At 41.0% G+C, this 18,612-nt stretch overlaps 1 protein-coding gene across 4 annotated transcripts in view; it reads left to right on the top strand.

The window, feature by feature from the left end:
* LOC133478132 (calcium-independent phospholipase A2-gamma-like) overlaps positions 1–16,885 on the top strand; it is a 28,356-nt gene extending 11,471 nt beyond the window's left edge. For all 4 annotated transcript variants that reach the window (XM_061773810.1, XM_061773809.1, XM_061773807.1 and 1 more), the window contains 2 exons: positions 5,942–6,140; positions 13,451–16,885. In XM_061773810.1, the coding sequence (XP_061629794.1) occupies positions 5,942–6,140; positions 13,451–13,728 (477 nt within the window). In that variant the 3' untranslated portion in view covers positions 13,729–16,885. The remainder of the gene's footprint in view (positions 1–5,941; positions 6,141–13,450) is intronic.
* The last annotated feature ends 1,727 nt before the right edge of the window (positions 16,886–18,612 follow it).

The following is an 18,612-nucleotide window of genomic DNA, read 5'->3' as shown; positions in this document are numbered from 1 at the left end:
ATGACCACTGGAATTTTTGGAGCGACGAGCCTAGAAATGTATGATTGTTTGGTTATGTGATCTGCAAGCCATATTCGGAAATCTATTTGTCCAAAAATTTGAAGATTTAAATATGGGGATTTTCTAAGTTTTTGCTTGACCTTTTCAGAGCGGGAAAGGCTTTGTTTAAATTTATCTGTGCCTCACACTTGCTACATAGTCACAGAATCTTAGTGAGTGGAAACAAGGGGAAGAAGCAAAAGAACAGGGTGCATGTTCCACATTAAAAGCTTTCACAAGTATCCCGGCACTAAATGACACAGGCGTACATGACTTGAGACGTTTCACAATGGATGTAAGGGTCTGTATGGAATGACGAGGAGGCCCTTGTTGCCATGGTGTCTCCTAAGGCAATGGGGGTGGAATGGGTGTGTGGGTTTGTGCCCGCCTCTGCCATCCTTATTAATGCGAGAAATGGGATTGTTGGACCACCACAGTCGGTGAGAGCTCTCAAGAGCGCCAACTGGGCACCGTGCTCTGCAGGAAGTCTTGAGTGGTGTAGTGAATCACGTCAGCGCTTCCATTAATGAATCGCGTATAGATCACGATTCACCGGCACTAAAAACAAAGGCCACTCTTAAGAGAAGTTTCCAAAGAGAAAGCTGAACTAAAGCTTTTGATGGAGCAAGAAGAAGGGATTTCAGGAGGTGACAGAGGGGATACACATGAGCCTGAAGCCACTTCCTTATCCAGGCTAGCTCCTCTGGTCTTAAACCCCTATGCGAGCGCACCCATAGATTATGCGATGGAGATCAGTCTTGCCATTTTCATAGTCACCTGAGTCTCCAACTGACTGCTTCAGTGTTATGGATTGGGCCTGTGCACTTATTACACTACTTGTTTATCATATATTACATTGCCCTAGCCCCAGGAAATACTTCCCTGAATAAACCATCAAGTCACACCTTGCACTCATTCGTGTTAATATGCAAGAGCTTCTTCAGCCTCATCTCCTTGCTGCTTGCAGCAGGGAAATTAGAGTGAAATTGCCCAGGAGATGACCCAGCAGACGGTGGAAATCAAAATGATGTTTAGTGGTGTGAAGTCAACTAATATGTACATAACACCTCAAGGGACTCTAGTTTGAGTAAATGTAATCACGGTGGATCTGTGCACTACTATATCGCAGTTTAATCTCAGTGGTTGTATAGCTATGTGATTCATTGCAGCAATACTGGCTGCACATGTGTGGTCGTGCATTTGTGTGGGAAATGACTGCGGGAGACAGTAAATCTCAAATGCTTTCCCTGCCTGAGGCATCGGTCCCCCCCCCTCAACACAGATGAGTCCCGCCTCTTTTGTCAGCTGGGGGAGCTCAATTGAACTTCACTCTGACCTTTTTGGCCCCGTGAGATCTAAAAGGAAAGGAGAAGATCTGTTCAGCGTAATCTCATAATTTGCCATGAAGACATCTGACCTGGACTGACTGCCACTCTTAAGTGGCACGTCCAACACTGACGACGTTGTCACGCTCATCCTTCCTGCTAACAGGGGTGGCCTTTATGCAATTTGGATGCTGTCTCGGCAGCTTATGTAGCTCAATGAACCAATGATTTACGTTCCCGACGACATGGAGAATGCTTTATTTGGCATAAACTGAGCCAATTTTCATGATGAAAGTGAATTTCTGCTTCCGGCATAATTTCCTTCTTTTATGAATTGAATGACCATCTCTACGGGCATAATCGACCATTCAGGACTTGTGAATGCTTCCTTGGCATATGAGGGAGAGTCGGGTTGGCAGAGCCTGCTTTTAAATCAGTGCCCCGGTTCAGTCTTGACAACATGGCCAAAGGCAATTTGTAATGACTACAGCTGTGATTTGAATACCACACCAGATGCATGTCAAGGGCTCAACTCATTTATCATATACCTTTACAGTGGAACTTTGGGTTACAAATTTAATTTGTTGCGTGACCCCCGTGTTTCTGTGTTCAAACTGAAACGTTGATAAACTGAGGTAATGTTTCCCATTGAAGTGAATGGAAATGCAATTAATGCTTCCAGACACAAAACCTTTATATTTACCTTATTTGGATCATTTTGTGGTTAAAAATGAATACTCCACAGTATTAGAAATATAAATGGGCGAAAACACAATTTATGATGAAATAACAGTAGGTTCGCTAGTAAATCACTCTGCAGTGTCTTAGCCTTTTTGGGTACAGTAATGTTTACGTTCACTGTGGTTACTTTACTGCAAGCCCTAATTCGCCACCACCTCCCACAATGCAGGGCTGCTTTTGCATTGAATTGTGGGATGTGGTGGCATTTGAGGCAAAAAACATAGAAATCATAAGCACGCAGCCAATGATTGATTATGCGTCATGAGAAAAAGCACAAAGTTCTGAGCCTTCCACAGCCATGCCAAGACTGTTCTTAAACTGAAAATATGTAACCCGAGGTAATTTTTCTTTTAAAATATTGTTCATAAAATGACGCCCTGTGTAAAGGTGTAAGACCTAGGACCAGTTAGGTTTGTCTTTGCTTAATTGAACCCTGGCAGTGGCAGAAAACCTAACAATCAGACCTAATGAATCTTTTTTTTTTTTAAAAAAAAACATTTTTTAAGTAATAATCCTAGTAATCCTCATACAGGAAACCCTACGATCTTCAGGCCAAGACTTTACAGACTGAGCTACTGCGCAGCTCAGATTTGGATTTAAGCAGGAACTTTTGTTGTCTCTGCTTGGGTCTCTCTCCAACGTCTAATGCCTGTGCATAGGTTCATGAGGCAGCCAGATACCGCAATGCACAGCCTTAAGGAAGAGAATAAAGTTTGCTCTTGCAGCTAATGGCCTCTGACGTACACTGGGCCGTGAAATGACTTTTACTGATCTCGACGATAGTGGCTCTTTTCTATTGAGATCAGCAACACCCCTACAGGGCAGCTTCAAGTGGCACAGTGGAGATAAGCTCGCAAACGCTAATGGAAGATGAGTCATTTCAAACAGCAGTGGAAATTTCACTGTTGTTCATTCAAGCCGGCTGATGTCCTCCTGCAATTCTAATTTCACAATGTGCTGTTGGAGCAATTACTTTTAAGACCCTAATTGTCAATCAGTAGAAGTGAACCATATTCCCTTAGGTGAAGATGGCCTAATTAGTTGAAAATTTACTTTATGATGATCTGGTTTATGAGCCAGCGATCAGCCCCGGAAGGGCGAAGGCGAGCATGGCAGAGCGCTAATCCTCTGGAGGATCAACAGTCGACATTGGCAGGAAATCATTAAGCTGCTTGTCGTTTAACAATTCAGAACTCCAGATCTGTCACTGACAGGTGCTTACTCTCCAAGGGCATCCATTTGGTGCCACAAGGCATCCTCTCCCACTGTGATTCATTAGAAGTACCAGCGGTATTACTGCCCAAAATTATGATAGACAGAAACAACTTTTGCCTTATATCGTGCTTTGTGTGGCCACAGACTGCCTAAATTTAGCCTTTTTGAATGCCAAGCCCATTTGCAGTTTGTCCCATGTGGGCCATTGTTTTCTTCTTTGTCTTTCAGGACACCGTTTAAGTGAGTGTATGGCTGTGGGCCATATTGTGAATAGGCTTTACACGATCAGGATTTTTGGGGCTGATCAGCGAGTTTAAAAAAAACAATAACCAACCACCGATCCGATCACATGATTGAGGAATGTGTCTATTTAAATGACCTGTTCATTTACTGTATATTACGGAAGTGTATTACATTCACTTGGATAAGGGAAAAAAAAAAAAACTCCTGTTTTTCTGAGGAATTTGTTTGAGGGCTTTGTTTTTTTTAAAAAAAATTTCCACCTGTTTTACGCCGCCGAAGCCGATTCCGGCGCCTCTGTTGCACACCATGCGGGTCCAGTATTTTCATCAGCCTCCTGATCGTCTCTTGAGTCACCACGTAGCCAGCCTGAATGCATTTTAAATGCATCATCTTGTATCCATGGAGCATACCATATCTGTCCAACTGATTCTGGACAAACATTGCTGTATCTAGCAGATCTGAATGGGCTTTCCTCCTGAACAAACGCCAAGTCTGCAGGTGCCTGCGCAATGTCGACAAACTAATAACAATACCATCTATGTGACTCAAAGACAGCAGTATCTCCCAGTGTCTTAAACCCATATCAAAATAAAACTTGATCAAACTAAATAAGCCGGTCATGTTGCTTACTACGGAGTCCGCAAAGAGTCACTTGCAGTTTGCAGGTTCTCGCGTGAGTTCAATGTGTCCTGATAACTCAGAAAAAATTTGTCAGAAAAACAGGTGGAAAAAAATGAGTACGAAAAACAGAAAAAAATAGTCAGAAAAACAGGTGGGGAAAAATTAGTCAGAAAAACAAAGAAATAGTCAGAAAAACAGAAAAAAAAAATTCAAAAAAAAAACAAAGCCCTCCAAAAAATCCATGTGAATGCAATACGCTTCCGTAGTATATACTTATGTACTTAATTGCTAAAAATATATATATTTACAATAAATAATGTATCTTTGTTCCTCTATTTATGCCAGTGAGGCATAGTGACAGACAGAACAAATGAATGGTCTTCTATTAGATGGCAGGAAGTAAATACAGTAATTAATGTATCCACTTTTTGTGCCATTTTTGTTTGTTGGTGTTCCGTGAGATTTTTCAATTGTAATAAATATGTTCCTTGGCGAACCAGTTCAGGGTGTACCCCGCCTCCTGCCCGATGACAGCTGGGATAGGCTCCAGCACGCCCGCGACCCTAGTGAGGAGAAGCGGCTCAGAAAATGGATGGATGGATGTTCCTTGGCTCCATAAACGTTGGAAATCAGTGCTCTTGTCAGGTCCATCCATCCATCCATCCATTTTCTGAGCCGCTTCTCCTCACTAGGGTCGCAGGCGTGCTGCAGCCTATCCCAGCTATCATTGGGTAGGAAGCTTTCCAAATAAGAATCTCCATGCAAGGCTTTACCTCCACATTTATAATTAACACTTTTATTCCTAATTAGCCCCACCAGATGACTGGTGGACTTTTTCCTTGATGTCATTCGCCATCACACTGTGTAGTACAAAAGGGAACTATAGTGTGGCACCAAAAGTAGGAATCCAAGCGACATCTGCTCTGACGGACAAAAACTCATATTACTATTGCATTGAACAGCAATAACATGAGCATGAAGTTGCGATTTAACATCACGGTCCCATAAACAAGCTCTCATCCACACCCTACGGGTTCCCTCCCGAGACATTTGGAGGGGCCCTGCGGCTTCCACCCCCAGCATGGCCTCTTTAATGAGGACTGGCCCCTGTGTGTTTGATCCTGCTGCCAACCCTGCAGCCATGCATCCTCATGCCTATTCATCAATCCTTCGCTGTCTCTCCAGTGACAACCCCATCGCCTTAGGTAGACTATGAATTCAAAGCAAACGCACTCCTGGGCGGTTGTTCGATTTCAAAACGGAGCTGACAGTAACTGTGAGCAAAGTGGAGAAAGGAAGAAGGGGTGGGGTGGGGGGGTAAAAAACAGCCATTTCATTGTGTGCTTTGTCACCTTGCGAGCAGCTCTGGAGCCACATTGATCTTTTTGTTTGGTCGCATGATCCTTAAAAATGTAATCCATTAACTCCCCAAAATCCATGAAAAGTTTGTATGTAAGTAAAACATGCATGGTAGGTTAATTGACGACTCTAAATTGCCCCTAGGTGTGAATGTGAGTGCGAATGGTTGTTTGTTTATGTGTGCCCTGCGATTGGCTGGCAACCAGTTCAGGGTGTACCCCGCCTCCTGCCCGAAGATAGCTGGGATAGGCTCCGGCACTCCCGCGACCCGTGTGAGGATAAGCGGCTCAGATAATGGATGGATGGAATTTATTAAGGCCTCAAATGCCAATTAAATAATGGCACTGTGCTCTGCGACCATCATCATCAAGCATCTTTTTTTTTTTGTATGTGCGCAGGACGGAGGTTTGCTAATCAACAACCCCACAGCGCTGGCCATCCACGAGTGCAAGTGTCTGTGGCCCAACACACCATTAGAGTGCGTGGTGTCGGTCGGCACTGGCCGCTTCGAAACGGCAGGCAAGAGCAACAGTGGCACCTACACGAGCCTCAAAACCAAAATCAACAATGTCATCAGCAGCGCCACAGACACTGAGGGTAAGTGATGGTCCTGGTAGGTTGACGCTAAATTCTTTGAACGGTAACATCTGTTAAATCGGGTACCATTTTGGAGGGTTTTGTTTGGCTTTGGCCATTTGTATTTGAAGCTGTGTCAATGAATACAGCCTATGCTTTTCAATCCAGCTCCTGGTGTGTGTGCTGATTGTGTTTGACTTTTATACTGGCATTGAATAAACACCTTAAAAGTGCATAGTCGACTGTGGCTCTGCTTTCCGACATGCATGGGCATTAAAGTACGTACAGTGGTCCCTCGAGATACGAGTGACCCGACTTAGGGGTTTTATGAGATGCGAGCCATCGCCTGGCCTCTTGTTTTTTGTTGTTTTTTTTTTTTTTACTTGTGAGAAAAATATCGTGATGCTAGCGCTGCTTGGGCAGTCAGCTCCTCTCAACTCACTTCACAGCGAGCAGCAGATTAGCAGATAGTGGACAATATATAAAAAAGGCTTCAAGCTGTTTAATGCCTCTCCCAGTTGAAGTTTACTGTCAAACTTAACATAAACTGAATTACACATTGTGTATTTAAAACAAACTACTACAACTTTGCCTTCCACTATCTTAATGGTAATTCACAATGCAATAATCTATATATGGGTTAAGAAGTAGCATCGATTGTCAAGATGTTATAACGCGTCACCAGACAGACAATATAACACTACACACAGGCATATTTTATTTTTCCTCTGTGGAAAAACTACTAACAGTACAGGAGTTTATTTTGTCACTTAGAGTAGTTGTGAAAGTCTTCTACATTTGTGTCTTCTTGACTGTGTTATACTGCCCCTGGTGGCTAAGTCACGCACACCAGAAGGAGTCACAATGAATGAATCATGATGCACAAACTTACATTTTTTACAATTAACAAATTACTATATATGTTATAAAGTAATTTATTGAGTGCTAGTTTCCTTATTAAAAATGCATTACAAAAATTTATTTATTTATTTATTTATTTTTGGCAAGGCTGGAATGGCTTAAGGCAGACATGCCCAAAGTCCGGCCCCCGGGCCAAATCCGGCCCGTGTTCATATTTCCACTGGCCCGAAGCCTCTGTCATAAAATCAATAATATGTGGCCCGGCAGTACAAAATACACGCACAATTTTATATTTCACCACAGGATGGCAGTAAACTTGTGGCCGAACTCTCGCGGGGCCGTTTTGCGCAAGATCTGTTTTTTGCCCATTTCTAAAATGGCTACTGGAAGTAAGAAAATGAAAGTTCATAGCGAGGGCCGCCATTTCCAGGACAAATGAAAGTCTGAATATTTCTTTCACTGAATTTAGAAACAACTGCATCTGCCTAATTTACCAAGAGACTGTGGCTGTCTTCAAGGAGTTCAATATAAAGAGACACTACCAGACGAAACATGCTATTTATGACAAGCTAACTGGGAATGAACGCAGTGAAAAATTGAAGCAACTGTAAGCTGGTTTAACGGCACAGCAACACTTTTTCACAAGAGCCAGTGAGTCGAATGAAAATGCAACAAAGGCAAGCTATGAGGTGGCAACGCTGACAAGCACTGCAAACCTTTTGCTGAGGGTGAATTTATTAAAGACCGTGTGATGAAAATGGTGGAGAACATTTGTCCTGAGAAAAAGCAACAGTTCGCCAATGTTTGCCTGGCTCCTAGCACTGTGTCACGAAGGATTAAAGAAGTTTCTTCTGATATTAAGAGACAGTTGCACGCAAAAGGAGTGGAGTTTTGAATTTTTTTCGTTAGCCTGTGACGAAAGCACGGATGCATCCGACACCGCTCAGTTACTGATTTTTTTGAGAGGAGTGGACAGTGAAATGAATGCGCATGTAGAGCTACTTGACCTCCAGAGCCTTAAGGACCAAACAAGAGGGAAAGATTTATTTGCTTCTGTTTGTTCCGCCGTAGATGACATAAAATTACAGTGGAATAAAATCACAGAGATTATTACGGATGGCGCACCTCCCATGGTTGGCGAGCACAGTGGATTATCAACCCTTGTCTGTAACAAAGTAAGCGAAGAAGGAGGTAAAGCTATAAAACTCCACTGTATTATTCACCAACAAGTTCTATGTGCCAAACATCTGAAATATGATCACGTTATGAAACCGGTGATAAAGGCTATTAATTATATTTGCTCCAAAGCCCTGTGCCACCGCCAGTTTCAACAATTTCTACTGGATATCCACGCTGAATACGGAGATGTTGTGTATCGCACCGATGTAAGATGGCTCAGTCGGGGGTCTGCACTGCAGCGTTTCTACTCACTCAAAGAGGAAATTGGACAATTCTTGGCAAAAAAGGGACAACCGATGCCAGGACTAACCGATCCTGTTTGGCTGTCTGATTTTGGATTTTCGTTGACATAACCCGACATCTGAACGCCCTGAACACGAGCCTTCAGGGGCAAAATGCATTGATAAGCCAACTGGATTCACATATTAAAGCCTTTCGGACCAAGGTGCTACTTTTCCAAACCCACCTGTCACAAACGCAGCCCAATACCACACATTTCCAATCTCTGCAAGAAATAATGACCTGTTTTCCAGCGCACAATATCAGTGCGCAAATGAGGAGGTATGCCGCAAACATCTCATTTCTGACTGAGGAGTTTCAACAGCGTTTCAGGGATTTTGCAACTATTGAAAAGGAGATCACGCTTTTTTCTTCTCCTGTTTCCGTGGATCTCAGTGACGTTCCAGCCCACCTGCAGTTGGAACTCATTGAGCTGCATTGTGACACGGAGTGTCGCAGCCGGTACCAACAACTCCCTCTTGTCAACTTTTACCAGCAGCTGGATAAAGACAGGTTCCAAGAGATTCGTACATTTGCTAAGAAAATGTTGAGCTTGTTTGGCTCGACATATTTGTGCGAGAAGACATTCTCAGTCATGAACATGAATAAGAACCGCGTGAGGACAAGACTAAGTGACTCCCACCTGCGTGACATCTTGCGCATTAAAACCACCGCTTTTGAGCCAGACCTGCCCCATTTACTGCAGTTGAGATCTCAGTATCGACCTTCACATTAATGCAAACATGTTGTTTGTTGATTCTGATAAATAAAGTTTGAGTCAAATTTCATAAAAATACTTTATTTTGCATTTAATGAATTTTTATTTGAACCTTCATTTATCCAGGTCAGGCAGTTATCAGATCTACCTAGCAGCAGACAGCATAGTAAAACAAAGTAAAATAAAAATAAATACAAAAAAGCATTCCTCTCGTCGGTAGCATGTAAAATTCATGCTGGCCCGTATGACAATTTTTACATCAATGTGGCCCCTGAGCCAAAATGTTGGGGCACCCCTGGCTTAAGGGCATTTCCATTCATTTTAATGGGGAACGATGATTTGAGTGTTGTGAGCATGGTCATGGGACAATTTAAACTCATATTTCAAGGCACCACTGTATACTTTAAAACCCCACAAAAAAAACGTTGCAATAAACAAAGTACTGTAGATAGATTTCTGCAACCCCCATGTTTTCTGCGACTTTCCACAAAAATATCTGAGTGTAGTTACATGCTGTAGCTGCAAATATGGCAGACTGATATGAATCATTTCAGTTTCCGCAAAGGTTTGAGAGACGCTTCACTAACATCCTGTGTAAAGAAAGCAAACCACCCATAAGTTTAATCTTGTTGTTTCATTATAGACATTTGGCATTGCAGGTGGTCCTCCTGAGCTCAGTCAGGCATTGCAGTGTATCATGCGCTGTCATGACAAATTAAGCTTATTTGGAAGGCTCCAATTTGTCCACTGATTTTTGCCTCAAAATCAATAAACATGATCCTGTAGCACATCTCATAATGCAAGATGCAAGAATAATGCACTGCGTACATCAAAGTAAAAAGCCAGTCAGCTCATCCTGTCCTTCCACATGGTACCGTAACGCCCTTTTTTTTTTTTTTTGTCTGCATTTTTTTTTTTTTGGCACATTTGGGTCAAAATCAATCCCAATTTTGAAAAAAAATAAGGCTGTCACAGCTAGCCGTGAAGCAGAACCAATCCTTTGAGCTGCAGGAAACTGAAGGAATGACTATATGTGGTGCATAGACTACCTACCAGCCTGCATGCCTGTCAGGTCTGGTGAAGCATATTAAGATTGTGTCTATTTCATGAAATTAACTGTTGGACATGGTTTATTTTGTCAAATTTTTCGATGCCACCAGTGTCAAACGCCCCAATGACTTTGCTCCTGTTGTGTCCTACTTCGACCTGCCTTGCCTCAATGTCCCACTCCTCTTTATCACGTCTGGACACGGACTCCTCTGCTGTACCTAAATTTGGCTCCGGCTCCACTGTTGTCTGTGCTTGACCTAGATGATACTACTCTATACTTGGTCCTCACATATTTGGGATTAAGGTCTCTCCCCAGCTCAGCTTTATTGTGAAAACAGCAGATTACTATTTGTTTATTACAGCTTTCTTCCCTGTCGCGGTGTTCACAAGCCTGCCACTTGGTGTTGGACTGATCTAATAGTGTTTTGATGGAAACAAGGCCCTCGGGATTACGCGCCAACAAACGCGTACTGGCCAAAATGTCACACTTGAACTCCCCGAAAAGGACTGATTTAGAACTGTCAGTTTCACTGGCAAACAGAACAATCTGTTGAAATTAAGTTTGAGTGGCAAAGTCCAAAACTAGTTGCATTTAACTTCCAACTTGACATTTGACTTTACATACATTCACCACCGTCTTTCAAAATCAAGAGTTGTTCATTCGTCCTCCAAGATTTATGTCTGACAGAGCATTAACAAACATGTACATTCCATCTCAGCTACTGTTTTTTTTATAATAAATAATGTTCTTTGATGTGGATAAACGGTCAAGTTAGCAGGGGTAAACGCTCCAATCAGTGTGCAATGTTTCTCATCCACTCTCGTGCAATTCTTATTCTGAATGACTCTGACTCCAAACTACCAGGAAGTCTTGTTCTCAAGTAAGAATGAGGGTCCTGTTGATTTTGAATGATATGCAATGCAAGGTTTGTGTGTATTTTCACTGCATTATTTCTCGTCCACTCTATAGCAGCCGCAGTTCTGAATGAGTCTTCGCAGAGAGAGTTTTAAGATCTATAAAAATCGTGAATAGTATTGCACTGATAAGTGTTTATTTGGACTTGACCATCTTTTTGTTGAGAAGCTCACCAAATCAAAAGAGTTTTTGCTTTGATATTTTACAACCATTTCTGAAAGGTTAACAACCCCCACCACCTTCAGATGCTTATCCTTCAATATTGATAGGGTTCTGTCTTTGAGACAAAACAATAACTCGGAAGATCAGTTAAGAATAGATTTATTGACTTCCAAATCAATCAATAAAAATACTTCAAAATAGTTAATTACAGACAGAGTAAATGAATGCAAAATCATAATGATATGAAAATGTTTTTTTTGTTTTGTTTTTGTTACACACTTTCAAAGGCCATTAGTTTAAACAGAACTTTTGAACCGTTTTGGGGGAAACATAGTTTATGTATTTTCCCTGCTCTTTGTGTGAATTTTTCATCTAGTTGTTTTCTTAAAGGTTTGGTAGCTTAACATAGCCCAAGCAGACAGTTTGACTATTCATTGCCATTTATTCTGCAACGTGTAGAGCTGCTACAGCATACACGTGTGCTACAGTATATCATATCACGTTGTGTTAAACATAAATAAAAACAGAATACAATGATTTGCAAGTCATGTTGAACCTATATTTAATTGAATACATTACAAACAAGATATTTATTGTTCAAACTAATAAACGTTATTGTTTTTAGCAAATAATCATTAACTTTGAATTTTATGACTGCAACACGTTCCAAAAAAGCTGGGAGAGGGTCATGTTTACCACTGTGTTACATCCCCTTTTTTTTTTTTTTTTTTTTAACAACATTCACTAAATGTTTGGGAACTGAGGACACTAATTGTTGAAGCTTTGTAGGTGGAATTCTTTCCCATTCTTGCTTGATGTACAGCTTCAGCTGTTCAACAGTCCGGTGTCTCCGTTGTCGTATTTTACGCTTCATAATGCGCCACACATTTTCAATGGGAGACAGGTCTCGACTGCAGGCAGGCCAGTCTAGTACCCGCACTCTTTTACTACGAAGCCACGCTGTTGTAACACATGCAGAATGTGGTTTGGCATTGTCTTGCTGAAATAAGCAGGGGCGTCCATGAAAAAGACGTTGCTTGGATGGCAGCATATGTTTCCCCAAAACCTGTATGTACCTTTCAGCATTAATGGTGCCTTCACAGATGTGTAAGTTACCCATGCCATTGGCACTAACACAGCCCCATACCATCACAGATGCTGGCTTTTGAACTTTGCATCAGGATGGTTCTTTTCCTCTTTGGCCCGGAGGACACGACGTCCACAATTTCTAAAAACAATTTGAAATGTGGACTCGTCGGACCACAGTACACTTTTCCACTTCGGTTAGGGTTAGGAGCATATGAAAATTGCCACGTGGGTGTGCTGTGGACCACTTTACCCTCAGCTTCTGTGTTATTTTGCAGTATCTTGAAGCTTCTCATTTATTCTCCAGATTGGCCTTTAATCACCAACACAAGCTTCCACTAGTTCCAAATATCCATCTGGCCCACAGCTGCTCTCGTTTTCCAGCTACGACTACTGTAGCAAAGTCCCATTTCATCAGGGTTGTTCTGTGTTCTGTGGTATATAATGGTGGATGTATTCGTATTGAGATTTTTTCAGTATGTTGTATATCGAGTTCCCGCACCTAACATATTAGGTAAGACGTGAAGTGTAACGGCCTTGCGCTCTGGCTTACATGTCTACTAGGTAAACAAACACAGTGCAGCTCAGCCTCTGGCATATAGACATAATAGGTGGCAATATGTGTTGATCAGTGCGTCAAATTTATGAACTCATTTGAAACGATGAATATAAGTGTAGCATAAAAAACTAGATGATCTTTTTACAGCATAAATAATTCACACTGTTCAAACTATTACTGTTGCCCTTGCATGCATCACAACTATTGACCTCATACCTATCATTACTATACAATGTATAGTTTGAAATTGTTTCCACTGCTAGTGATGGTTAGGTTGAGATATAATCTCTTGGATTTAGGAAAAATTGCATTTTTCCTAAAAAGGAACTATTTATTGTATTCTGTTATATGCATTATTTTGTTTATTTGAGAATCTTTCATGTATAGGAGACTTTACATGCTCACAGTTTGCTGTTTCTTTTATTTACAAGATTTTACACCTCAAACTAGAAGAAATAGCCACTAATTGACCAAAATTAGTATTACAGGCTATAAGTAATTGTGATTCCTTGGCTCTCCAGAGGTCCACGCCATGTTGGACGGCTTCCTGCCCGCCGACACGTACTTCCGCTTCAACCCGTACGTGAGCGAGGACATCTCCATCGACGACAACCGCCAGGACAAGCTAAACCTGCTGCAGGCCGAGGGCTTCCGCTACCTGGAAAGGAACGAGGAAAAGCTGCGGAAGGTGGCTCGCATCCTCACCCGAGAGAAGGGCTCCGCGCAGAGGTTGGCAGAGTGGGTCAGGACCAGGGCCGACATGTATAACTCTTTGTCCTTGAACTCCTTTAAGTTTTAGGCACGACAAAAAACAACAACAACTACACTTTTTACCTCACACATGGAGACTTTTTTTTCTTTATTCTATGATACTTGGAACCTCATGTTTTGTTAATAATGTCTTCGGGCAGCGGTGTCAAACAAATTTTTGCTGCGGGCCACATCGTAGTTATGGCTTTCCTCGGAGGGCCGTCATCACTGCGAACACATACGGTAAATGTACAATTGCCTCATGTTATTACATATACACACACAAAAAAAATAATCCATAAATAGCTATAGTTGAAATCAGAAGCCAGTAAAAATTTGTGAATTCAGTTTATTTTGAAATGCGGATTGGTAACAAAAATGTTTGCAATCAACGTTATTAAAAGTGAAGATGATTTGCAATGTTGTTATTTTTGCAAGAAACATGAAGTCGACGCTCTTGATTTGCTTTCCCGGGCCACAAAAATTGATCTAGCGGGCCGGATGTGGCCCCCGGGCGGAGAGTTTGACACCTGTGTCTTAGGGTCACAGAATCACATACCACATCTCATAGGGCAGCATGCCTGCATGAGTATCTATTTTTATTGGATCTGTGGTTTATTTTTGTTTGAATTGGTGCTGTTAAACTGGACAGGACTAATTCAAACAAGTGGGAACTTTTCCCTCCTTTAAAATGTGAAGTTTCCAGATTGTTTTACCTTTTTGTAACTATTTGCTGCCTGATATAAATAATGTTATTTTTAGGCGGGGTACACAATTGTTTTGTTTTGTTTTTTTAATCTGAACTGATTATTTTTTTTATTTATTTTTTAAATTCAAGAGGCATCTGACAATTGGGCATTTGCTGACTTTGATTGGAAGAGGGCAGTCTGGGTCAAAATCGGCCCAGTTATCGGTATGTGTGTACGCCACTTAAGACAACACTGTAAAGAAATTATAAAGGTCAAACTGAAAATTTTAAAAAATTAGGTCAAACCAATGATTAATTTTGGCAACTAATGCAAGCGATATTACTCTAATTTGCACAAAATGCAGCTAATGGGCGATTGAAGTCGTTGAAAATGAACTACTAATGATGTCCGCCCCCTGAGAAGTGTGTAAGTGCGGTCTACTTAACATTTCAAGCACTAGCAACAGTAAAGATTTAACTTTGCATGTAACCCCACCTGTATACATAGCCACAGTGGACCTCACAGATATTACTTTTACACATTGTTTTAGCCAGTCGGCTGTTTTAGCATTGCGTTTGTTTGCCTGAATGCACGATACTGGCACTTCTGACCTCACATCCATTTTGAGTGTCCTGACTCACACAGGTACTGTATCGTTGATGCGCCAGCGAATCCTCAAGGACCAGTCATGAGATGGATGCACAGGTACTTATCTACAACAACATACAATAACAATGCCACAGTCTATGTATGTAATTTAGACTCATCACCGCCGCATTCTGCCCCTTAATTATGTGATTACGAAAAGCTGCTGTTGCACAACATCTTCTCAGGAAGATGACGGGTACACTTTATCAGTGTTAAATGATGCTCTACCTGATGCTTAATGACTCTGGGTGACATTTGGGCTGATAAACATCACCTACACAGTATTCCCAAAGCGTTTGTGCTTAATGATGATGTATGTCATGGTTCTCCCTCATGAAAATTAGAAAAAACATGTAGAGACTTCAATTTAAATGTTAAAACCAGCTATCTTAATCATGATTAATGGATTTTTTTTGTTTTAATTAAACATTTGTTTTTTGTTATCGTTTATATATATATATATATATACACACACACACACACACACAAATATGTGTGTATGTATATACAGTGGGTACGGAAAGTATTCAGACCCCCTTAAATTTTTCACTTTGTTATATTGCAGCCATTTGCTAAAGTCATTTAAGTTCATTTTTTTCCTCATTAATGTACACACAGCACCCCATATTGACAGAAAAAAATGGAATTGTTGACATTTTTGCAGATTTATTAAAAAAGACAAACTGAAATATCACACAGCCATAAATCTTCAAATCCTTTTCTGAGAAACTCATATATTTAACTCCAGTGCTGTCCATTTCTTCTGATCATCCTTGAGATGGTTCTATACCTCCATTGGAGTCCAGCTGTGTTTGATTATACTGATTGGACTTAATTAGGAGATTGGACTGTCAGGAGATGGGAGAAAGTTCTAGAAAGTCAACCATCACTGCAGCCCGCCACCAGTCGGGGCTTTATGGCAGAGTGGCCCGACGGAAGCCTCTCCTCAGTGCAAGACACATGGAGTTTGCTATAAAAAAAAAAATCACCTGAAGGACTCCAAGATGGTGAGAAATAAGATTCTCTGGTCTGATGAGACCAAGATAGAACTTTTTGGCCTTAATTCCTTGCAGTATGTGTGGAGAAAACAAGGCACTGCTCATCACCTGCCCAATACAGTTCCGACATCATGCTGTGGGGGTGTTGTTCAGCTGCAGGGATAGGACGACTGGTTGCAATCGAAGGAATGATGAATGCGGCCAAGTACATTGACAAAAAGGACGAAAACCTTCTCCAGAGTGCTCAGGACCTCAGACTGGGCCAAAGGTTCACCTTCCAACAAGACTATGACCCTCAGCACAGAAGTAAAATAATGGAGTGGCTTCAGAACAACTCCGTGACTGTTCTTGAATGGCCCAGCCAGAGCCCTGACTTAAACCCAAGTGAACATCTCTGGAGAGACCTGAAAATGGCTGTCCACCAATGTTCACCATCCAACCTGACAGAACTGCAGAGGATCTCCAAATCCAGGTGTGAAAAACCACTTGCGTCATTCCCAAAAAGACTCATGGCTGTATTAGCTCAAAAGGGTGCTTCTGCTAAATACTGAGCAAAGGGTCTGAATGCTTATGGCTGTGTAATATTTAAGTTTTTCTTTTTTAATAGATCTACAAAAATTTCAACAATTCAGTTCTTTTTTCTGTCAATATGGGGTGCTCTGTGTACATTGGGGAGAAAAAAATGACTTGAATTAATTTAGCAAATGGCTGCAAAATAATGGAGTGAAAAATTTAAGGGTATCTGAATACTTTCCGTACCCACTGTGTGTGTGTGTGTGTATATCTATATATATCTATATATATTTCAGAATGAATGAATACAATTTGTAATTGTGAATGAAGAAAATGAATTAAATCTGCTAAAATGTCATTTAGAAATGAATTTGTCAAATTATTTCAGGGTTTTATTTTATCATAGTAAAATTGTGACAAAATGGAAACATAATGTCTTTATGTAAATCTGACCCACAATGCATTGCAGTTTCAACATAAACTGCCACATTGAATTTTTTTTCAACTATTAAAAAACAAAAAGTGATGTGATTTGATGACTACATTTCTAACGCATCACATTCGAACATTTTCCATTCGGTAATAAGTGTCCCTGTGTGAACAGTGTGGTGACGCTTCAACTTACAAACGCAAAGGTTACAAACAACTTATTGAAAATGGGACATAAACCCGACAAATTACCTTTATATGTGTAACTCAAACGTGAATGCTCCATTTGTGATTCTTCTGCATCTAGTAAATCAAGTGGTGTGTGTGTGTGTGTGTGTTTGCCCCCCATGCGTGTTAACATACTTAACAACCAATAACGGCTGCTCCCACTCAATAGAAAAAAACACTAATGTAATTACCCAGCAGCCTGGAAGAGGAAATGATTCCACTTCGGATGTAAACATCTTAACACATGAACTCGATTCTTCCCCCCGGCTGGAATCGCATCTCTAATTAGATTTTTCTTTTGCACCTTGGCCACAGACATTCAAACAAAATGCGTAAGCATTGTGTTGCCTCATTTTGTTATCTTCTTAACCACCGTAAGCGGGCGCCTCTCAATTACGCCTCAAACTGCAGCAAAGAAAGCCAGCTCATTAGCACTTAATTAGTTTTGCGACTGATACCAAAGGAAGATATGATATTAGTTTCATTTCCAAAACGAGTGGTGCACTTGATAAGGGCCAGTGTCCCGAAATGCCCTATATGTTTGTTGTGTTTACAACCTTATGCTACAGGCTACTTCTTGGCTCATGGAGGTGAGGTGTAGTCAACTCCCTCTCATGGGTTTTCTCCATTTGCAGCAATTCTTGGGTCCTACACCCCACGAACAGTGAAAACTGAGTAATTGACCCACCAGCGTAAAACACCTTAAAATGTTTGTAATTGCCTATAATTCAAACTAAATACTGCGGTACCTTGAGATACGAGTGACCCACCTTGAGTTTTTCCGTCGTTGAGACAATTTTTTGCATTGACTTACGAGCAAAAACTTGAGATACCAGCGCTGTATGGTGGCAGCAAACTCAACTCTTCACAACAAGCAGCAGTTTGGCAGATGGTGAACAATTCTTCAAAAAAAGAGGCTTAAGGCAGATTATTGCCACTTTCAGTTTTCTCTAAAACTAAACAAAAACAAAAAAGTTACGTTGTGTATTTAAAACAACCTCATAACTTTGCCTTAAAAGTCCACTAGCTTAATGCTAAGACATAACTGGAAATGCCATAGACAGGCTAACGGATAGCATCAGTGTCGCATCAGTGTATAACCCTTTAAGCAACAGATATTTGAAAACAAATGGTTGACCAACACAGAGACAGATAACGATGCTCACAGGCATACATTCTTTATCCTCTGCGAAGAACAACTAACGCATACCGCAATTCCAATGAAGTTAGGATGTTATGTAAAACGTAAATACAAACAGAATACAATGTCTTGCAAATCCTTTTCAACCTATATTCAATTGAATACAGGACGAAGACAAGATATTTGAAAGATTTTTTGGGTGGTGATCTGGATGAAGGTATGGTAATACCAATTTGTGATATAATGTATGTAGTAATGTAGTAATGCCGTTTACAACCTAAATTGTA

This window comes from Phyllopteryx taeniolatus, chromosome 5, assembly GCF_024500385.1.
Source record: "Phyllopteryx taeniolatus isolate TA_2022b chromosome 5, UOR_Ptae_1.2, whole genome shotgun sequence".
NCBI classification, from domain to species: Eukaryota; Metazoa; Chordata; class Actinopteri; order Syngnathiformes; family Syngnathidae; genus Phyllopteryx; species Phyllopteryx taeniolatus.
Note: the sequence above shows the minus strand (reverse complement) of the source record. Positions and strands in the feature narration are given on the sequence as shown.